An 18,115-nucleotide genomic window follows, 5' to 3' on the forward strand; every position below is an offset into this window, starting at 1 on the left:
AGAAGAAAAAGGTAAAGATACAAACTATGAACAACAAATACACATCTATCAACAAGTGAATCTAAAAATCAAGTGAATAAATAATCTGATGAACAGTATGAACTGGTGACTGTAATAGAATCAGGGACATAGGAAGGGAATGGACTGACTATTCTTGGGTCGGGGGGCGGGGGAAAGGGGTGTGGGGGTGAGGGAAGAGATTGGACAATAATTGTGCACCTATGGATGAGGACAGTGAGTGGGGAGTGAGGGTGGAGGGTGGGGTGGGAACTGGGTGGAGGAGAGTTATGGTGGGAAAAAAGAGTAACTAATGTAATAATCTCAACAATAAATATTTAATTAAAAAAAATAAATCAGAAAGCAGTTCTAACTAAGCAAGTTCATTCTATATCCATAAAAGGCTAAGTTGACTTGTGCATGCACAATAGATATAAAGCTCTCGCTGGCGCCAAACGCCTGTCTTTCAGTCTGTCATTGTCAATCATGAATTTGGTTGAAACTTCTATTATAGAGACAGGGTGAATAGCTATATTAAAATATTTCTTCAAATTAATTTCCTTTCAATGTGCACGAATCTGTGCACTGGGTTATTAGTGATAGTCATAATTCCCCAGTCACTTTACTTTCTTTTCTATGTTGTTTTACTTATTTTCCTAGAATAATAAGATATATCACAAATAAATAGGCATTTGGGTTGTTTCACTTATTTTTCTAGAATAATAAGATACTAGTATATCACAAATAAATAGATATTTGAGTTGATTTTAGGGTAGTAATATTAATTTACTTTCCAGAGTCCAGCCTTTGTCAGAAATTTAGTTCTGAATATTCTCTTTTTAAAGAGAATCTACTAAGTTATCTAATATTCGTTTAATCCATGAATATGGGATGGTTGTGAGAAGAGATTTCTTTTTTCTTTTAATATATTTTATTGATTTTTACAGAGAGGAAGGGAGAGGGATAGAGCGTTAGAAACATGGATGAGAGAGAAACATCAATTAGCTGCCTCCTGCACACCCCCTATTGGGGATCGAGCCCACAACCAAGGTGCATGCCCTTGACCAGAGTCAAACGGAGAACACTTCTCTAATCCGAGGGCCAACGGTCTATCCACTGAGCCAAAACAGTCAGGGCTCTTTTTCCCTTCTAATCATTTATTCATTGATTCAATAAATATTTACTGAGTAGATAGTATGGGCAAGGATATAAAGATTAACCAGCCTCTAAATTCCCAGAAGCAGGGATCATCCTCCCGTTCAGTTTTGTCCTGCTGTGCCAGAACTCACACAGGACAGTGCCAGGCACGTAGTGGAAGCTCAATCTTTGTTGGTTGAATATGGATAAGGAGTTTATTCCTTTCATAGATAAGATATGAATATCAATGACTGATTCAGGACAGAGCAATATCTTCTATTTCTATTCCTAAGATTTATTTATTCACCATTCTAAGTTAATACCCATAACATAACATGAAAATAAAACAATTACCCAACAAGGAACATATGAAAATGAATCCTAGTTCATCCTACCTTTATGTCCCGGTGAACTATCTGATTGTCATGGAGGTATTTTAATCCTTCGAGTATTTGCTTTGTATAAAATCCAATTGTCTGCTCATTGTCTTTCAATGGGCCCCATTTTGAACGAAGGAGAGCCGAAAGACTTCCTGTAAAGTAGGGAAAAACAACGGATAAAATCTTAATCCAAATGAGTTCTTAAAGTACATTAATAAAGTAATACTAATTTAATCTAACATTTATTGGTTATTTACAGTGGCCCAGGAACTGTACTGGATACAAGGGCTCAAATATGAATAGGCAAGTGTCCCTGCTCTGAAGATGTTCATTATAAAATAGTAAGTAGTAAAAAGCCACTCATTCGCTAACCTTAATCCAAGTCACAATGATTGACATTAAAATGATTTCAGATACTTACTGTTTTCTAATAAAATGGAAGGTAATGCAATGTGGCTAACTTTTCTTTTAACTTAGACCAATTAAGACCTATAAACCTACAAATCCCATTCAGCGTTACTTCTCTTCAAGGCCCTAGAAATTTGTAGTTTTTAAAGGAAAAAAACATCTCTTACCTCCTGGAACCTGCTCCATGAAGATTTTAATGAAACCATTCTCACTGAACGAACCCAGATACTGGACAATATTCTTGTGCTTCAGATGCTTATGCAATGCTATTTCTTCATGGAGGGGCTGGGAGTATCTAAAAGACATGCAAATGTCGATGAGCTAATTGTGTTAGCCAGATTTTAGCATATAAGTTTACAAAATGTAAAATGAAACTGTCAGCTATTATACCCATATATAAAATCAAATATGACCATCTGAGGCTTTTATTTCTAATAACATAAATTCTGTGAAGTTGAAGGCCTGAGGGGAAATATGTCAGGCACTTTTCTAAGATACAGTGGGACCTTGACTTACAAGTGTTCCGACTAACGAGTTTTTTGAGATACCAGCTGTCTCTCAGCCGATTTTTTGCATTGAGTTGACAGAGTAATTTGAGTTAACGAGCTCAGTCTCAGAACGAATTAAACTCATAAGTCAAGGCCCCACTGTATTAACTTATTTCTCACAACCACCCCATGAGAAGGCTACTAAGATGACCATTTTACAGATGAGGAAATTGATTCATAAAGAGGATGACTAACCTGCCCAAGATTGCAAAGCTAGTGACAGAATTAAGATTTGAACCCAGGACAATAGAAATAATCCACATAGCTTGCTGTCTCATAATTTATTATGGCCTCACTGGCCGTAAGTTCATTGGTCTCATAACATAACGTAACTTTACTATTCCATTTATATGCCAAGTTTCCGTGAACCCCTTGCTTTGAAATCCTCACATTACTGTGTTCACCAATTCTATTCTATCAGGCTTTAAAAAAATTAAATCCCAACCAAGACTATACACTATACAGCTTTAAACCAGACTTCGACATCATATACTTGGTATATGTTGTTTTATCAAATTATAAAATGAAAGTATTTCATATTTCTAGAACAGACAGAACAACACTTTTGATGATTACTTGAGGAACTATAAAACTTGCAGACTCTTAATCTTGAATCCACTGTAGCTCTAATATAATTATTATACAACTAACAATGGCAAGATGTCAGCAATGATAAACAGAGTATCAAAACTATTCACGAATTTTTTTCCCTGCTCTACAATGAAGGCTACAGGTGTGAAAAGCACTAACTACTAAAACATATTAAGTACAAATGTGATGTCTCATAACCTGCTTCAGTCCTACATGTAAGCAAAGCTCAGATCTTAGTATGGTAAATCTATATAGGCAGGATGGATTTTTTTGAATGTCAGTAAGAAATATTAGAATTGGTTAGTGCTGAATAATACTATTTTCCTGAGTAGTAAACTAAAGCAACATTAGATTACAAAAATCCAAATTTGTTTAATTTAAACAAACTTTTATAAACTGTGAACTAATATTCAGAAAACTGCCAATAACAAAAAACTGACTTTTACTCCTTTTATCTTCCTTTAGAATAGCTCTAGGAACTATGAAGACAGCTATTAACCTGAGCCCTTTAACAGGATATCAGTGAAGACCACCACCATTTTGATAATTGCTTGAATGAGCTAACACGAAAAATACCAGTAAAAAACGTTACCAATAAGATACTTAGGTAATGACTCTAAACTATGAAGATATTTGCAAGTTATTTTTTCCCTGGGCTGTAAATCACTTTAATAACACTAGTTGATAAGATTGCTCTTGATATGCATGAGATAAATTAGTGGCAAATATTGGCCTTATTGTACAGGTTTATCATGATGACTAAATGACCTTGATCAAGTGACTAACTCAGTTTATGATGAACCTAAGGTTTCCCACCTCCTGACCCTCTATTGAAAATCAATTATGATTGTTTAAATGTAAGATCCTGGAGAAACAAACATATGCCAACCCCTTACCCCCTCATTAGGTAACCAAAGGATAGCTCAAAAATTACAATAATAATCAGGATTCATCCTAGTTAAGAATAAGAACGCTTCTCCAATATGGAAATGGCTACTAACACCCAGTAATTCTCACTAAGTGTAAGTGAAAGTGCCAAGCGCTGCATGAGCACAAAATTAAAATTTGTTCAGGTCAATAAACTATGCTTATCTATGGAGATTATAAGGAAATCCTATTTCTTTTCAATTAGCTGTAACAATGGAAAGAAGAAATGATATAGATCAGAGATGCTTGTGTATATTCTGCTTTGAAAAGTTATTAATCTATATTGTCTCCAGAGCACCTACTCTGAGTCAAATCCCCACTACAACCATCTAAACCAGTGGTTCCCACACTGGATGGACATTTGCATCCCTTGGAAGGCCTTTAAAAAATACCACAGGCCCAACCCAGAATTTTTGGGTAGGGCCGGCATTCAGTATTTTTACAAGTTCCCCAATTAGCTCCAGTATACAGCGGGGGAGAGAATAACTGATATAAATAAATAGCTCAGGGTGTCTAGACCAGCTGTGGGCAAACTACGGCCTGCGGGCCGGATCCGGCCTGTTTGAAATGAATAAAACTATTGAAAAAAAAGACCGTACCCTTTTATGTAATGATGTTTACTTTGAATTTATATTAGTTCACACAAACACTCCATCCATGCTTTTGTTCCGGCCCTCCGGTCCAGTTTAAGAACCCATTGTGGCCCTCGAGTCAAAAAGTTTGCCCACCCCTGGTCTTGACTGTTAGAGGAAGAAGCCAACCTGAGAGGAACAACTAGCTGGGACTCTGACGGTGTGCTTCCTCTGCCTCACTCTTACTACACCCTGATTCTCTAACAAAGTGTTCACAGAGTGGGAAGGAAACACACAAGGCACTTTTTGTTGCTATGACCCTTCATTACAGATGGCAATGTTTAGCGTATGCTGGATCATGCATTATTCACGTCCATCCTACTACTTCAGTAATTATCCTTTCTAACTGCTATCTTTTAAAATGCAACACCAAAACCTCTCCAGGGCACATAGAGGGAAACACCCTTGTGTGCTGCACCTCACAATAATATGATAGACGTTATTGTAATCTTCTTTTCTTGATAACAAGAAGATGCCCTGCACCAGGTGCTCAAGAGAAGGGCCTATCATGCACGTTTTGAACAACCCACAAGTTACGCCAAATGCACTGTTACAAAACAGGGCCTTGCTGCTGCTGGAGTGCTTTGTGTGCACAGTGGCGGCTGAATAAACTTAAGTTACAAAGATGATTTTATTTTATTTTTATTTTTTTTAAACGTTACAGGTCTCATTGTCACCACTGTAATAAGATTACTGTGATGGAAGCATAACCTGTGTCTCAATATAGCCACATTACAAAGATGATTTTAAAAGTGGCTTTCTTCCAAGTACTAACTTATATGCATCTGGGGGGAGGGGGTAAGGGGAGGGGAAGTTGCTAAAGATTAGTGAGTGTGCTGCAGCAATTTGATAGTGACAACCCCTTTATTATTTCAAAATATATGCTATGCACATATTACTTAAGAACTATTAGGAATATTTAACAAAAAATTTAATATGACAAATTGACACATATTATTCTAGGTATTTAATGAGTACGTTCTATCACTGTTTTAAGAATTCATAAATATATTGCAAAGAGGAAACTGCAACAATAGCATAGAGAACATGAAACCATGTGTGGCAGACAGTAGCAGCTGTGTGCCTACCGAGCATCTGCTCTTCCTCTTTCTATTATTTTGTTTGGAGAAACAAATGGCCGGCTAAAAAGCTATTGAGTTTCTAAGCCTCCCTGGTAGTAAGAGGTGGATGCATTTGGTAAAAGTATGCTGGATATTTCTGGAAAAGTTTATCTTCTTTTTTCTTCTTCCTGCCTGGAATGTGGATCTGGAGGCAGAGAGGTCACCTGTGAAAGTCACACCCTGAAGATGGAGAGGCAGAAAGAGATCTGGGAGCTGGGACGCAGGTTTCATGTGTCTTTTTCAGCCTGGGGTAGTGTGAGAAGGCTTCTCTGATGGCTTAAAATTTGAACTGAGAACTAAATGATAAAATGAGGCAATCCTGCTGGGTTTTGGGGAGTGAACCTTGGTGCACTTGATGGACAGGGAGAGGGCAGTGTGGCTGTAGTGGAGGAGGTGAGGCCACAGAGGGAGGCAGATGTCTATGCGGAGGGTTCTGTTTTTACGCTGGTTACAACTGAAGGGTGTTAGTTTTTAAAGAGCTTGGAAATGGTTTCTTTTTCTTTTCTTTTTTAAATATATTTTTATTGGTTTCAGAGAGAAAGGGAGAGGGAAAGAGAGACAGAAATATCAATGATGAGAGAGAAACATTGATCAGCTGTCTTCTGAACGCCCCCTACTGGGGATGGAGCCCGCAACCCAGGCATATGCCCTTGACTGGAACCCAACCCGACACCTTTTAGTCTGCAGGCCGACACCCTATCCACTCGGCCCAATCAGCTAGGGCACAATTGAAGGGTTTTAAATGGTAGTGACAAGATGTGATTTCAACTTCAGAAAGATCTTTGGCTTCTCTGAGGAGGGATGGAGTTGGGGTGGAGGAAACAGTGGAAGCAGAGTCTAGTTACAAGGTATTTGCAGAAGGGAGTCTGGGTGAGGGACCTGGAGGCCTAGAGTTGTGATGGGAGTGGAAAAATTCAGGAGAGACTGCAGAGGTTGAGACAATAGTACAAGTCGCTGATGGAGTTGATGCAAAGTGAGAGACAGAGAGGAATCCAAACTAATCCTAGGTTTTAGCCTGAACAGCTGGATAGATGGGATAACCTTAACTGAGACATGGAACACTTCAAGTAGAGTCCATTTGAGTTTGGTAAAAACCCGTGGTTCAGTTTTGACCATCTTAACCTGGAAGTGCCTTTTAGACTTACAGGTGGAGAGGTTGGAAAGACAGATGACCCAGGAAGCTTAGGAGAGTGTCCTTTATAAAGAAAACTGGACATGTGACCCTGGTACCATGGATATAGAAAAGTGGATTCAAGGAATCCTAGGTAAGTCCATGATGCAGCCCGGCATTGAAGTCTGGCCAAATAAGGACTTCAGTAACACTGACTCAATCCAATCCTTTCTCTTTCAGAGTGTGAATGCACCACACATGGAAAACGTATACAGTTTTTGTAGGAGCAGGATCTTATGGAGAGAAGACACAACAAAAGCCACGAGGGCAGCAGAAATCACAAGATTGGGAGAAGAGATAATTAATGGTTGGAGAAGCCAATGGTAGAACAGAACACGAGAGCCAGGAGCAACAGAAAATCCTGTTACCAGAGCTGTTTCTCCCCTGAACAACTTTCTTATTTCCAAAAAAGTCCCCACCATGTGTGGTTCATACCATTTCTTCAAATATTTCTCCTGTTCTTTTCTCTCTCTTCCTTCTGTTATTCCCCCTAGGCAGGCGTGTGTTACACCCCTTGTAGTTGTCCCACAGTCTTGGATATTCTGTCCTCTCTTTTTCAGTCTATTCTCCGAGCTTTTCAGTTTTGGAATATTCCACTGACATAGCCTCAAGCATAGAGACTGAGTTAGGCATCCACCCCATTAAATGCACTCTTCGTTTCTGTTACTGGTTTACCGCTAGTATGTCTATTTGGTTCTCTCTTAGGATTTCCACCTCTCTGCGGACATTGCCACCTGTTCTTCAGGCTGCCTACTTTATCCAGGAGAGCCCTTAGCATATTCATCATAACTGTTTTACATTCCCGGTCTGATTATTCCAACATCATGGCCATATCTGAGACTGTTCTGATCCTGGCTCTGTCTCTTCAAACTGTGCCTTTTGCCTTTTAGTATGCTTTGTAACTCTTGTTGAAAACCAGGCATGGTATAACAGGTAAAGGAACTCTCAGAGGGGAAACATTCTAGTCTTTTAGTGAGCCTGGGCCACTGGGCTGTGAACTGCACCAGTGCTTCTCAGTCCACCCCAAACCCTTGAGGTGGGCCAGGATGGCTAGAAGGGGCTGGAGTTGGTTATTTCCCTTCTCCCAGGTTGGTTAGGCTCTGATAACACCCCAAAAGGCGAGGCCCTGGTAAAATGCTTTCTCTTGAGGGCAGGCCTTGCTAAAAACAGAATGCTCTGGTGTATTTCAAAATGATTCCTTCCCCCCAAACCCCTCTCAGAAGTATGAGGGGATTTTCTTCTGTGAGGATCTAGCTGTGCTCCTGAAAGCAAAACTCCCAACAGTGTGACTGCCTCTCCAATTTGGGGCATTGGGGCGGGGGGGGGGGGGGGCAGCGGCTTGTCCTGTGACCTTACTTCTCTGATGACTCAACACACAGAATGGTTTGAGTTAGTCATTAAAAAAAACTGATTTCTAACATTTATAAGCCAGCAAATTTAACATTAATACTGACCAATAACCCTTAAGTAGAGCTGCTGAGTTCTCAGTGTGTTTAGCTTTCTATTTGTTTTTAAGATGGAGTGACGACTTCCAACCTCCTTTAACTGCTGGGCTGGAAACTGGAACCTCTGTTTAGAACAGCTTCAGATAGTGCTGGTTCCCCATGTGCCCTATAATAAACCACTGCTCTCTGACATAACCTGGGCCCAACACACACAGGGCCGTTCTTTTTTCCACTCTTTAAGAGTTCTGTTTCCTCAGAGATGCTGTCCTTTCCCACCAGCCTTGTAACTGAATCATTGAATGATGCAGCAGCTTAACCTCACAGGGAGCTCATTAAAACCACAGAGTTCTCAGACAGAGCTTCACCAAAATATTCTCTAAAAGGCTACAAACAACCCCAAATACCTTAGAAAACAGCTCTTCATTAGCCACAATTACTATACCTGCTATCTCTCTCTGGGATTTCCTTAATAGCGATTCTGACTTGGTTGCTCAGGTCTCGACCTGCATAGACTATCCCGTAAGTGCCTTTTCCTAAAACGACTCTGTCACCATTTTCGTCATATTCATAGTCATACTACAAAAGGAAAAATGGAGAGAGAATATTGAAACGTTAGTTGCATTCTACATTTTTAACATCAACTTTTCCCAAGAGCATTTTTCCTTATTTTAGCAGATGGCTATACAAGGGAAACAATAAGATGAAACTCAAAAAAAGCAGCTTTAAGAACCAAAAAATAGACATTCGCAATATAAACCAGATTGTGTGCTCATGTTTTCACAGCTGATACAAATACAATGGGGACTATGTATTTAAATCTGTAAGAGTTTTCTTCAAAAGCCCACTTGGATTCTTTTACCCACTAAATCCTGTTTTTCACTGACTCTAGAGATAAGTATGATTAGTATCAATACCTATCACATCTAATTAATCTTTCTTTTGTTTTACAGCTTCTGGTGCTATTAAAGTATTTCACACTCTACCAGGAGATTAAAACCACTGAAAGGCTTTGGGTAAGAAGAAAAATTTGAGGTCTTACTAGTTTGCCTGGTCCATAAAGGACAGAGAATTATCTACATGGTGGTCAGGAAAAGTAGAACAGAGCTGGGCCAAGAGCCAAGGGAAGGCAGGGCATGTTAAATGACAAAAATGGAGAAAAAGAGGAGCAGCAGGGAAAGGAATGTTTAAAAAAAAAAAAAGGTAGAATTACACTGCTTATGTATTTTGCATTTTATTTCTATGGCAATAGGCAAGCAAATCGGGTTGTTGCTAAGGGAAACGGCTGCATTTTGAAGCAACAATGGGAATACTTCTGGAATCATCCCTCTATTGTTGCCTGCCCAGAGCAATCTAAACTGGTGCTGGAAAGAGAATCAGCCTAGGACGGCAAATGACAAAGTGGTGATGCACGTAGTCCTTGCATGGTCAAGGGACCGACAGTAAAGCAACCTTCAAAAAAGCCATGCATTTCCCTCTGTACTTCATCACATCAACGGAGTGGTCACCTCAACGACCCTAATAGTACCTTTGCTAATTGTCAGTATCGCCTTCTTAATAAAGAAATGTGAAAAACAGAAATCACTATTAATAATATCAATAGAATGCTAAAAATGCTGCAGGTGCACATATCAGGCTTGATTGATCTCTCCTCCCTCAAATCTTTACTCAACTATCACCTTGTCAGGGAATCTTCCCTGGCTGCCTTGTCTAAAACTGCACACCCCATTAAACTAACTTCCTAATGCCTTCCTTGCTTTTTCTCCACACATACTACAAGTTTTACATGTTGTTTATTGTTCACTAGAATGTAAGCTCAATGAGGGATGTTCCTCTGTTGATCTCTGCTGTGTCCCCAGCACCTAGAACAGTGCCTACCACATAGTAGGTGTCCAATAAATATTTGAGTGAATTGATGAGATACACTTGGACACACAAATGCGGTATGACCATTATTTTAAGCTGAATGAAAACATCTAAGTAAAACCCTTATCTAAACTTCTTGTGCTGACTTAAGCAAAGTCTCTTGAAAATACAGCGGCCATAACCTCTCTCTGGGAGGTTTAGGACCACTCATACCTAGATGAGAAATTACAAAGACAAAAACCTTTCCAAAAGCTTCTGTACCTTCCACTTGCTTCTACTTAGTTTCCCGCCACGTGCTTTCTTTCCCTTGAAGTCCTATTAAGGATTTTTCTTGGTAAAATAAATAAACTCTTAACTCTAGCTGTTCAGGAGCCAGTTCTTTGTATGTTCCCATGTACATGAATAAACTTTATCTTTTCTCCTGTTAATGTGTCTTTGCCAGTTAATCTGCAGGTCCCCATCAGTGAACCTAAGTTGGTAGAGGAAAAACTTTCCTTCTGCCAACAGAATGAATGATTGGGTGACAAATTGACACTCATCTCATACAACACTCTAAGTGACATATTTGCTCAGACAGAGTGGAAACTGGGTATTGCGCTTTAGATATGAACCAAAATAGAAAAAGGATGCTGAAGAAACTTGATGATTCCGAATTGATTTAAATGAATTCTAAACTGTAATTCACTGTTTGTGAGGCAAATCATCAGGAAAGGAGATGGTAAGGTATTTCATCGTCCTGCAGATGTTTGAGTCAAAGGAAAACCTTTCTTTTATCTTGCTTGTCCCCACTCCATCCCAAAAGGGGTCACCTTTCCCTTTATGCACACTGGCAACTATGTAAAAACAGGTGCACAGGGCCAGCTGCCATGACTGTCTCAGGTTTGTTTCAATCATAAGCTCACGTTGATAAAACAGTGAGGTGAAAATGCAGAAAAAGAAGGATGTTGGGGGGAAAGAGACGGAAGAAAGGAGGGGGGGGCAGAGAGAGAGGAGGGACAGGTGAAGGGAGACTATGTCTATGTGTTTGGGAGAGGAGTGAAGAGGGAGACACAATGTATTTCGTATTGAGCACCAGAAGTACCTCAGTCATTTTTTTTTCAAGGAAATAAGAAAAGGAAATGAAAAGAGAATGGGTTGATAATGGCCGGATTATGGTATTCAGCTTGATTATGGTATTCATTCTTTCATTGATTTAATATTGATTAAACAACCTTCAAGCCAATTTACCAGCATTTATTCTTCCCCCTTCAATCCATAGCCTCTCCTCAGTTTGAGATACTGTTTAAACAATTCTGGTTTTGTCATACCCACACCCAGCTTCAAACTTTTCAAAGCCTTCTGACTGTACTTCTGCTTGGATACCCGGCACCATGTGAGACTATGTGATTAAAAAAGGTAGAACCTTGGCCAGGTGGCTCAGTTGGTTGGAGTGTCGTTTGTGTACCAAAGGATTGTGAGTTTGATTCCGAGTCAGGACACCTACCTAGATTGCAGGTTTGATCCCCAGTTAGGTTATGTACAGGAGATAGCCGATATCTAGCTCTCTCTCTCTCTCTCTCTCTCTCTCTCTCTCTCTCTCTCTCTCTCTTTCACACACACACACACACACACACACACACACACACACACACACACATCCTCAGGTGAGAATTATTTTAAAAAATGGGATAGAGCCATGATCTAGCCTTGGGATGTTAAGAGTTCAGTACAGACTACCGAATTACAATGCAATAAGAAGAGCTAGGGCAGAGGAGTGGGTAAAAATGTTTTGAGAGTAGAGCAACGTGAGAAGAGGTGTTGAAAACTGATTCAAAGAAAAAAATGATACGAATTGGATCTCAAAAAATTAGGATGCAGCCAATCAAGTGGGACAGAGCAGAAAAAGCATGTGGAGTTGGGCATCTGCATGTCAAGCCCAAAGACAGGCTGTCTGGGAAACAGAAAAGGACTTGGCACTGCCATACCGTAGGGTGCAAAGGAAAGGGTAAGGTATAGCCAGACAGTTAAGAACATCGTTATAATTAGGGGAGTCACAGGGTTAAATCCACATGAGAGATCTGTCTGCTGATGAGAGAGACGTTTATTAACAGAGGAGAGAGATTAGGCCCCGAGATGGGGGAGTGATAGAATGAAATGAAGGGGCTGGAGGAAAGACTGGGTGTGGGGGTAAGACAGGCTGGAGTGGCAGTTTCTCTGAGATGTCTGCTTTGGGTTACTGGGCAGATGTCCTGCTCTTAGTGAAGCTATGGATGGCTGGGAGAACAAAAATGGGGACCACAGTTGATAAGTGTTAGAACCCTTACGATTAATTGTAATCTAATCAATGATGAACTGTATTCAATTGTTCAGTGATTTCAATATAAACTTATTAATACATTAAAATATTTACAATATGGGTTCATAACCCTTTCATGTCAAAATACAGGCTTGAGTCAAAAAACATGGCTTGGAGTCAAAAGAAGTTGTTTCTCTTTCTGTTTAAAAATAGAAAAGTCCTCCCAAAGTGATATTGAGCTATATTTGAAAACCTTGTACAGTCTGTACTAATCTTGAAAATTATAAAATACTTGAGCTAAGAAAGGATATTTAAGATCTTCCTGTTCAACTCTCATGTAAGGAATGAGATCATCTCAGCCCAGTGGGAGTATAAATTTTGTCCAAAGTTACCAGACAGAACTCAAGGTTCCTGTCCCAGCACAGGGATCTCACAAGAGCCAGGTATGATCAGAAGGGGTTCTGACCATGACCCAAAGAGGCTAAATCTCTCCCACAATTGGATTACTTCAAAGAAAGCTGATTATTCAAATCAGAAATAAAAGCAAATATTAACTTGGGCTTTGAATGAAAAGTTTTCAAACATCAAAAATTTGAAGGATTAGCTTCAAATTTGTGGCTTACAGGACCACATTAATAGCTAATATCCGCTGAATGTTGACACCACTCTAAGTGAAGTTAAAAACATTAAAAAATGTCTGACTTTTCCAACATTTTAATTTTGTTTTGGGCCCAGGGACCAAAAAAGCTTCAGGAATTATATTGAAACAATTTAAATTCTATCTCAAATTGAAGTAAAGATCAGATAATAATTATTCAGCAAAAAAATCTTAATCAGCAAAGTAATCTTTCCTGTTTACACTGAAAGGAATGGGAAGTGGAGGAATTATTTTTGGTATGTCATTTACAGGCTGAAGTTCGAGTTTAGTTTACAGTAATGAAATTAGCTCATTTTAACAAAATATTCAGAATTCTGAAAAAATAATTTTAATTAAGAAGGTTGAAAGCATCTAAGAAATGTAATAAAAGATATAATGGAATTATCATAAATTATGCAAAAATATAAATTAAGGCTGTTTAATAACTCATATGGTAAAGTGCTCTGGCCAGGAGGGGTACTGAATGGGAGGGAGGGCCAAGGCAGGGCTCATCGTCTTCACAGCCCAGAACATCACTGGGTCCTTTCATTAACGTGATGCTGATAGAACACCCACGAAAAGAATGCCAGCGATATCAAGAGTTGTGGCATCATGGCCAACTAAGCCAAAATACTTAAAACAAGTATGTGTGAATTTACTGTACAGACTATCCAGATCGTCGGGAATACTGCAGAAGCCATTCTACGTCACAGATTTGAAATTTTTCTGATGGAATGCAAAGGATAGAAGTCATATGCCCCTCCCCCACAACACTCTCTCTTCCTCAGTAAAGCTTAACATAGTTCACTTTTTAAAACCAGTCATGGAGAAACTTAGGTAAAATTTACTTAGGTAAAATTAACAATGGAAACCTAAGTCATTACCTCCAGGGAGTCACCTTCACAGTCTCCTTCCTCCACACCTCTCCCCTTCTCTTCGGTAATGTTGTTCACCATTTCAAAAAACCTACGATGGAAGTTGGAATGTGGTCACTCGTAATACATAAAACAAGTATGTTCCAAAGTGATTTCAGAGCAAAAAAAAAATTAGGAGCTAAGAATGTCAGGCAATAAAAACAATCATCAGTATCAGAGTGAAAATATGATTTTTCAAAAAGAAAACAGGCTCTTCCAGAAATTTCCAACCTCATGCCCCACTGCATGTAGACAGTACTATATACATGGTATAGAATTAGAACAGTGAGGCTAGACAAGGTCATAGAAATGACAAGGTTAGGAAAATGGACTTGGATATCAGACCAAGACTGCTAGTATTTGTATGATTAAGCTCCTCCAACTCAGACTCATCCCTTAATTATAAAATGGGGGATATACTTATCAGTCTCTTAGGTGGTTGTGAAGATGACTTGAGGTATACCTGTAAAGTGCTACTTAGCATAGTGCACTCATTAAAATGAGCTATTATTGTTTTGCTGCTGTTGATATTTTATTTAAATGGGACCTAAAGTAATACCCATATTCTAGAATAGTGTCTCTAAATTCTGAGGCGACTATTTGATACAGTGTTGGCCACTACAACACTTGATCTCAGTGACTCAAATCTTCTGCCTGAGCACCTCAATATCATATAGTCTGCAAAACACTAATGTGAACCAGGAGCAGGCGAGCTTATATGTTTGTGACAGAAGCCACCTTGCTGTTGGTGACATTTCCTTCAGGAGTTCTTCTTATAAAGTTTTCTTTTTTCTGGAGGCCAACTCAGAGCCAAGAAAAATAATTACAAGCGAGAAACAGATTTGCCCCGTGGAACACTAGCCGTGCTATCCGTTCCAAGGGGATGCCAATGGTCTCCAGACATACAGTAAGGGAGGCACTATGATCAGGAACTGTAAGAGCTGATTCTCTCACAGGCAGGTCGTGCTGCGCATTGCCAGCCCAAGGGAAGAACAGGTTACCTACCAGATAGAACCTTCCTTCTATCTCTGTACCAATGAGATGATAGAAAATATATATTGGTCTGCCCCCAGCTCCTGGCACAGAGCTCCTAAAACCCTTATAGTTTGCTAAGTGATAAGAACACTGCAGGCATCTCTTGTTCTAATATCTGGTCTTTGGCCCCATCCCTGGCTCAGGGCTCCTAAAACCCTTGCAGTTTGCTAAATGATAAGAACACTGCAGGCATCTCTTGTTCTAATATCTGGTCTTTGGCCCCATCCCTGGCTCAGGGCTCCTAAAACCCTTGCAGTTTGCTAAATGATAAGAACACTGCAGGCATCTCTTGTTCTAATATCTGGTCTTTGGCCCCCATCCCTGGCTCAGGGCTCCTAAAACCCTTGCAGTTTGCTAAATGATAAGAACACTGCAGGCATCTCTTGTTCTAATATCTGGTCTTTGGCCCCCATCCCTGGCTCAGGGCTCCTAAAACCCTTGAACAATCCCTAAGTGATAAGAAAAATGGCAGCATCTTCTAGCGCAGCGGTTCTCCGCCTTCCTAACGCCGCGACCCTTTAATGCAGCTCCTCATTTTGTGGTGACCTCCAACCACAAAATTATTTTCGTTGCTACTTCATAACTGTAATTTTGCTACTGTTATGAATCGTCATGTAAATATCTGATATGCAGGATGCATTTTCATTGTTACAAATTGAACATAATTAAAGCATAGTGATAAATCACAAAAACAATATGTAACTGTATGTTTTCCGATGGTCTTAGGCGACCCCTGTGAAAGGGGTCATTCGACCCCCAAAGGGGCCGCGACCCACAGGTTGAGAACCGCTGTTCTAGCGAGACTTTGCATGGGCACCTGGATGGGGGCTGGTCACAAGAAAGAACAAGCCATAATTAGGAACTTGGACTTCTCAGCTTCACCCTCCACCCTCCACAGAGGGGGAAAGGGGCTAAAAATAATGATTGGTCATGTCTATGTGATAAAGCCTCCATGAAACTCCAATAGTACAGGGTTCAAGGAGCTTCCAGACTAGCAAATACGTGGCTGCCAGGAAGGTAACACACTGGAACTCCATGGGGACAGATGTTCCTGTGCTTTGGGACCCTTCTGGACCTTGCCCTACATATCTTTTCATCTGCCTATTTGTTCATCTGTACCCGGTATCACATCCTTCCACTAACCTGGTAAACGTAAGTATTTCCCTGAGTTCTGTGTTCTGCTCTAGCAAACCAATCAAACCCAAGCAGGAGCCATTGGAACCTCTGATCTATAGCCAGTTGGTCAGAAGCACAGGTGAGATTCCCTGAGCTTGCAACTGGCATCTACAGTGGGGGCAGAAAGTCTCATGGGACTGAGCCTTTAACCTGTGGGATTAGACACTTTCTCCAGACACATATTGTTAGAAATGAATTAAATTGCAGGATACTCAGCTGGTGTCACAGAGAATAGCTTATGGTTGATCAGAAATGTCAGAAATAAAGTGATTTGTTAAAGGGAGCCCCCAAAATTCTGATAAACATACCACATAATTATAAAATATTAGCCCAAATAAAATATTTACATAGCCTTGAATTCTTTTCAGATGCTATATGTTCACTCATTAATTAAAAATAATGATCACGCAAGAACCATCTTTTTTACACAAACCATGACTAATACGTACTTTTTACAATGAAGTTCGGTACAGAAATAGATTTGGAAATCATCAGAATTGTGAAGCACATAAAGAAAACAGCATCGTTCTTCAAACTTAGAAATACTGAAATAAACAGAGAGAATTATTCAGGGAAATCCCAATACTTCAGGAACTGTCATGAAAAATAAATACTTTTTTTTATCTGGTCCCAATTATAAAATCAATGTTGTTTATGACAAAAAGTTAAAAATAGTACTTTAAAAAGTAGTATTTCCTGTACCACAAGACTAAAATTACTGAATTTTCTGAGAATTGTCTTCCTCCTTATGTCTGTAAGACAGAGTTGCTCTAGGGCAGTGATGGCGAACCTTTTGAGCTCGGCGTGTCAGCATTTTGAAAAACCCTAACTTAACTCTGGTGCCGTGTCACATATAGAAATTTCTTGATATTTGCAACCGTAGTAAAACAAAGACTTATATTTTTGATATTCATTTTATATATTTAAATGCCATTTCACAAAGAAAAATCAACCAAAATAACAAGTTCGCGTGTCACCTCTGACACGCGTGTCATAGGCTCGCCATCACTGCTCTAGGGTTTGGTGCGCACACAGAAGCTGTGATCCCCCCCGCCCCCCCAGCCGGAGGAAGGTGTCCTGTCCTCTGCAGCGCTGGCCCCGCGCCAGGAGGACCAGCCTAAGTGTCCACTGGCTGGCTGACCTTGGTGCTCTGCTCCTCTGAGGTCTGCAGAACAACAAAATGCTCCCTAAGCTAGAAGGGCAGTGTGTGGAGGCAGGAACAGCACCCCCTTAGTTGTAGAGATTTTACAGAGAGGAAGCAGCCGTGGAACATCACTTGGTTTGGACTAAGCAAGTGGCTGACTTCACAGCAATTAGAACAGTTCTGAGATTACATGCTGTTTTACACCAAGGGTTGGCAAATATATTCCGTAATGGGCCAGAGAGTAAATATTTCAGGTTTTGTGGGCCAAATTACTCAATTTTGCTGTTGGAGCAGACTTAGACAATACACAATGAACAAGGCTGAGTTCCAATAAAACTTTATTTACAAAAACAGGTGGTGGGCCATGTTTGGCCTGGGGGTGTAGTTTGCTAATCCCTATTTTATGCCTTTGCATCTGCTGTTCCTTCAGTTCAGAATGCACATTATTTTTCACTTTTAAAATAAATTCTACTCATCATTTAAGACCAAGCTTAGACCTTACTCCCTTCCCTACTTCTGTCTTATATAGAAAGACTTCCTTTTGCACCTCTTTTCTTTGCACATAGTTCTATCACTGCTCATCTCACTCCGCATTATCACTAATTGTGAAGTGTCTGTTCCCCAGCTGCACCTAGAGCTCTTAGAGAGCAGAGCTGAGGTCTTAGTGTTTTGTATTCTTATGAAATAGAACTCAACATTTGACACACAGTTGGT

The 18,115-nt window shown here is 39.9% G+C and overlaps 1 protein-coding gene and 1 pseudogene across 5 annotated transcripts in view; both read right to left on the bottom strand.

The window, feature by feature from the left end:
• Positions 1–18,115, bottom strand: part of MAP3K5 (mitogen-activated protein kinase kinase kinase 5) — a 177,915-nt gene that overhangs the window by 41,635 nt on the left and 118,165 nt on the right. For all 5 annotated transcript variants that reach the window (XM_059700425.1, XM_059700426.1, XM_059700424.1 and 2 more), the window contains 5 exons: positions 16,707–16,802; positions 14,017–14,098; positions 8,800–8,933; positions 2,090–2,217; positions 1,530–1,666 (listed from right to left, as the gene is read on the bottom strand). In XM_059700425.1, coding sequence (XP_059556408.1) covers positions 1,530–1,666; positions 2,090–2,217; positions 8,800–8,933; positions 14,017–14,098; positions 16,707–16,802 — 577 coding nt within the window. The remainder of the gene's footprint in view (positions 1–1,529; positions 1,667–2,089; positions 2,218–8,799; positions 8,934–14,016; positions 14,099–16,706; positions 16,803–18,115) is intronic.
• On the bottom strand, positions 5,274–5,378 carry LOC132237805 (small nucleolar RNA SNORA1; annotated as a pseudogene).

Source organism: Myotis daubentonii, chromosome 6, assembly GCF_963259705.1.
Source record: "Myotis daubentonii chromosome 6, mMyoDau2.1, whole genome shotgun sequence".
NCBI lineage: Eukaryota > Metazoa > Chordata > Mammalia > Chiroptera > Vespertilionidae > Myotis > Myotis daubentonii.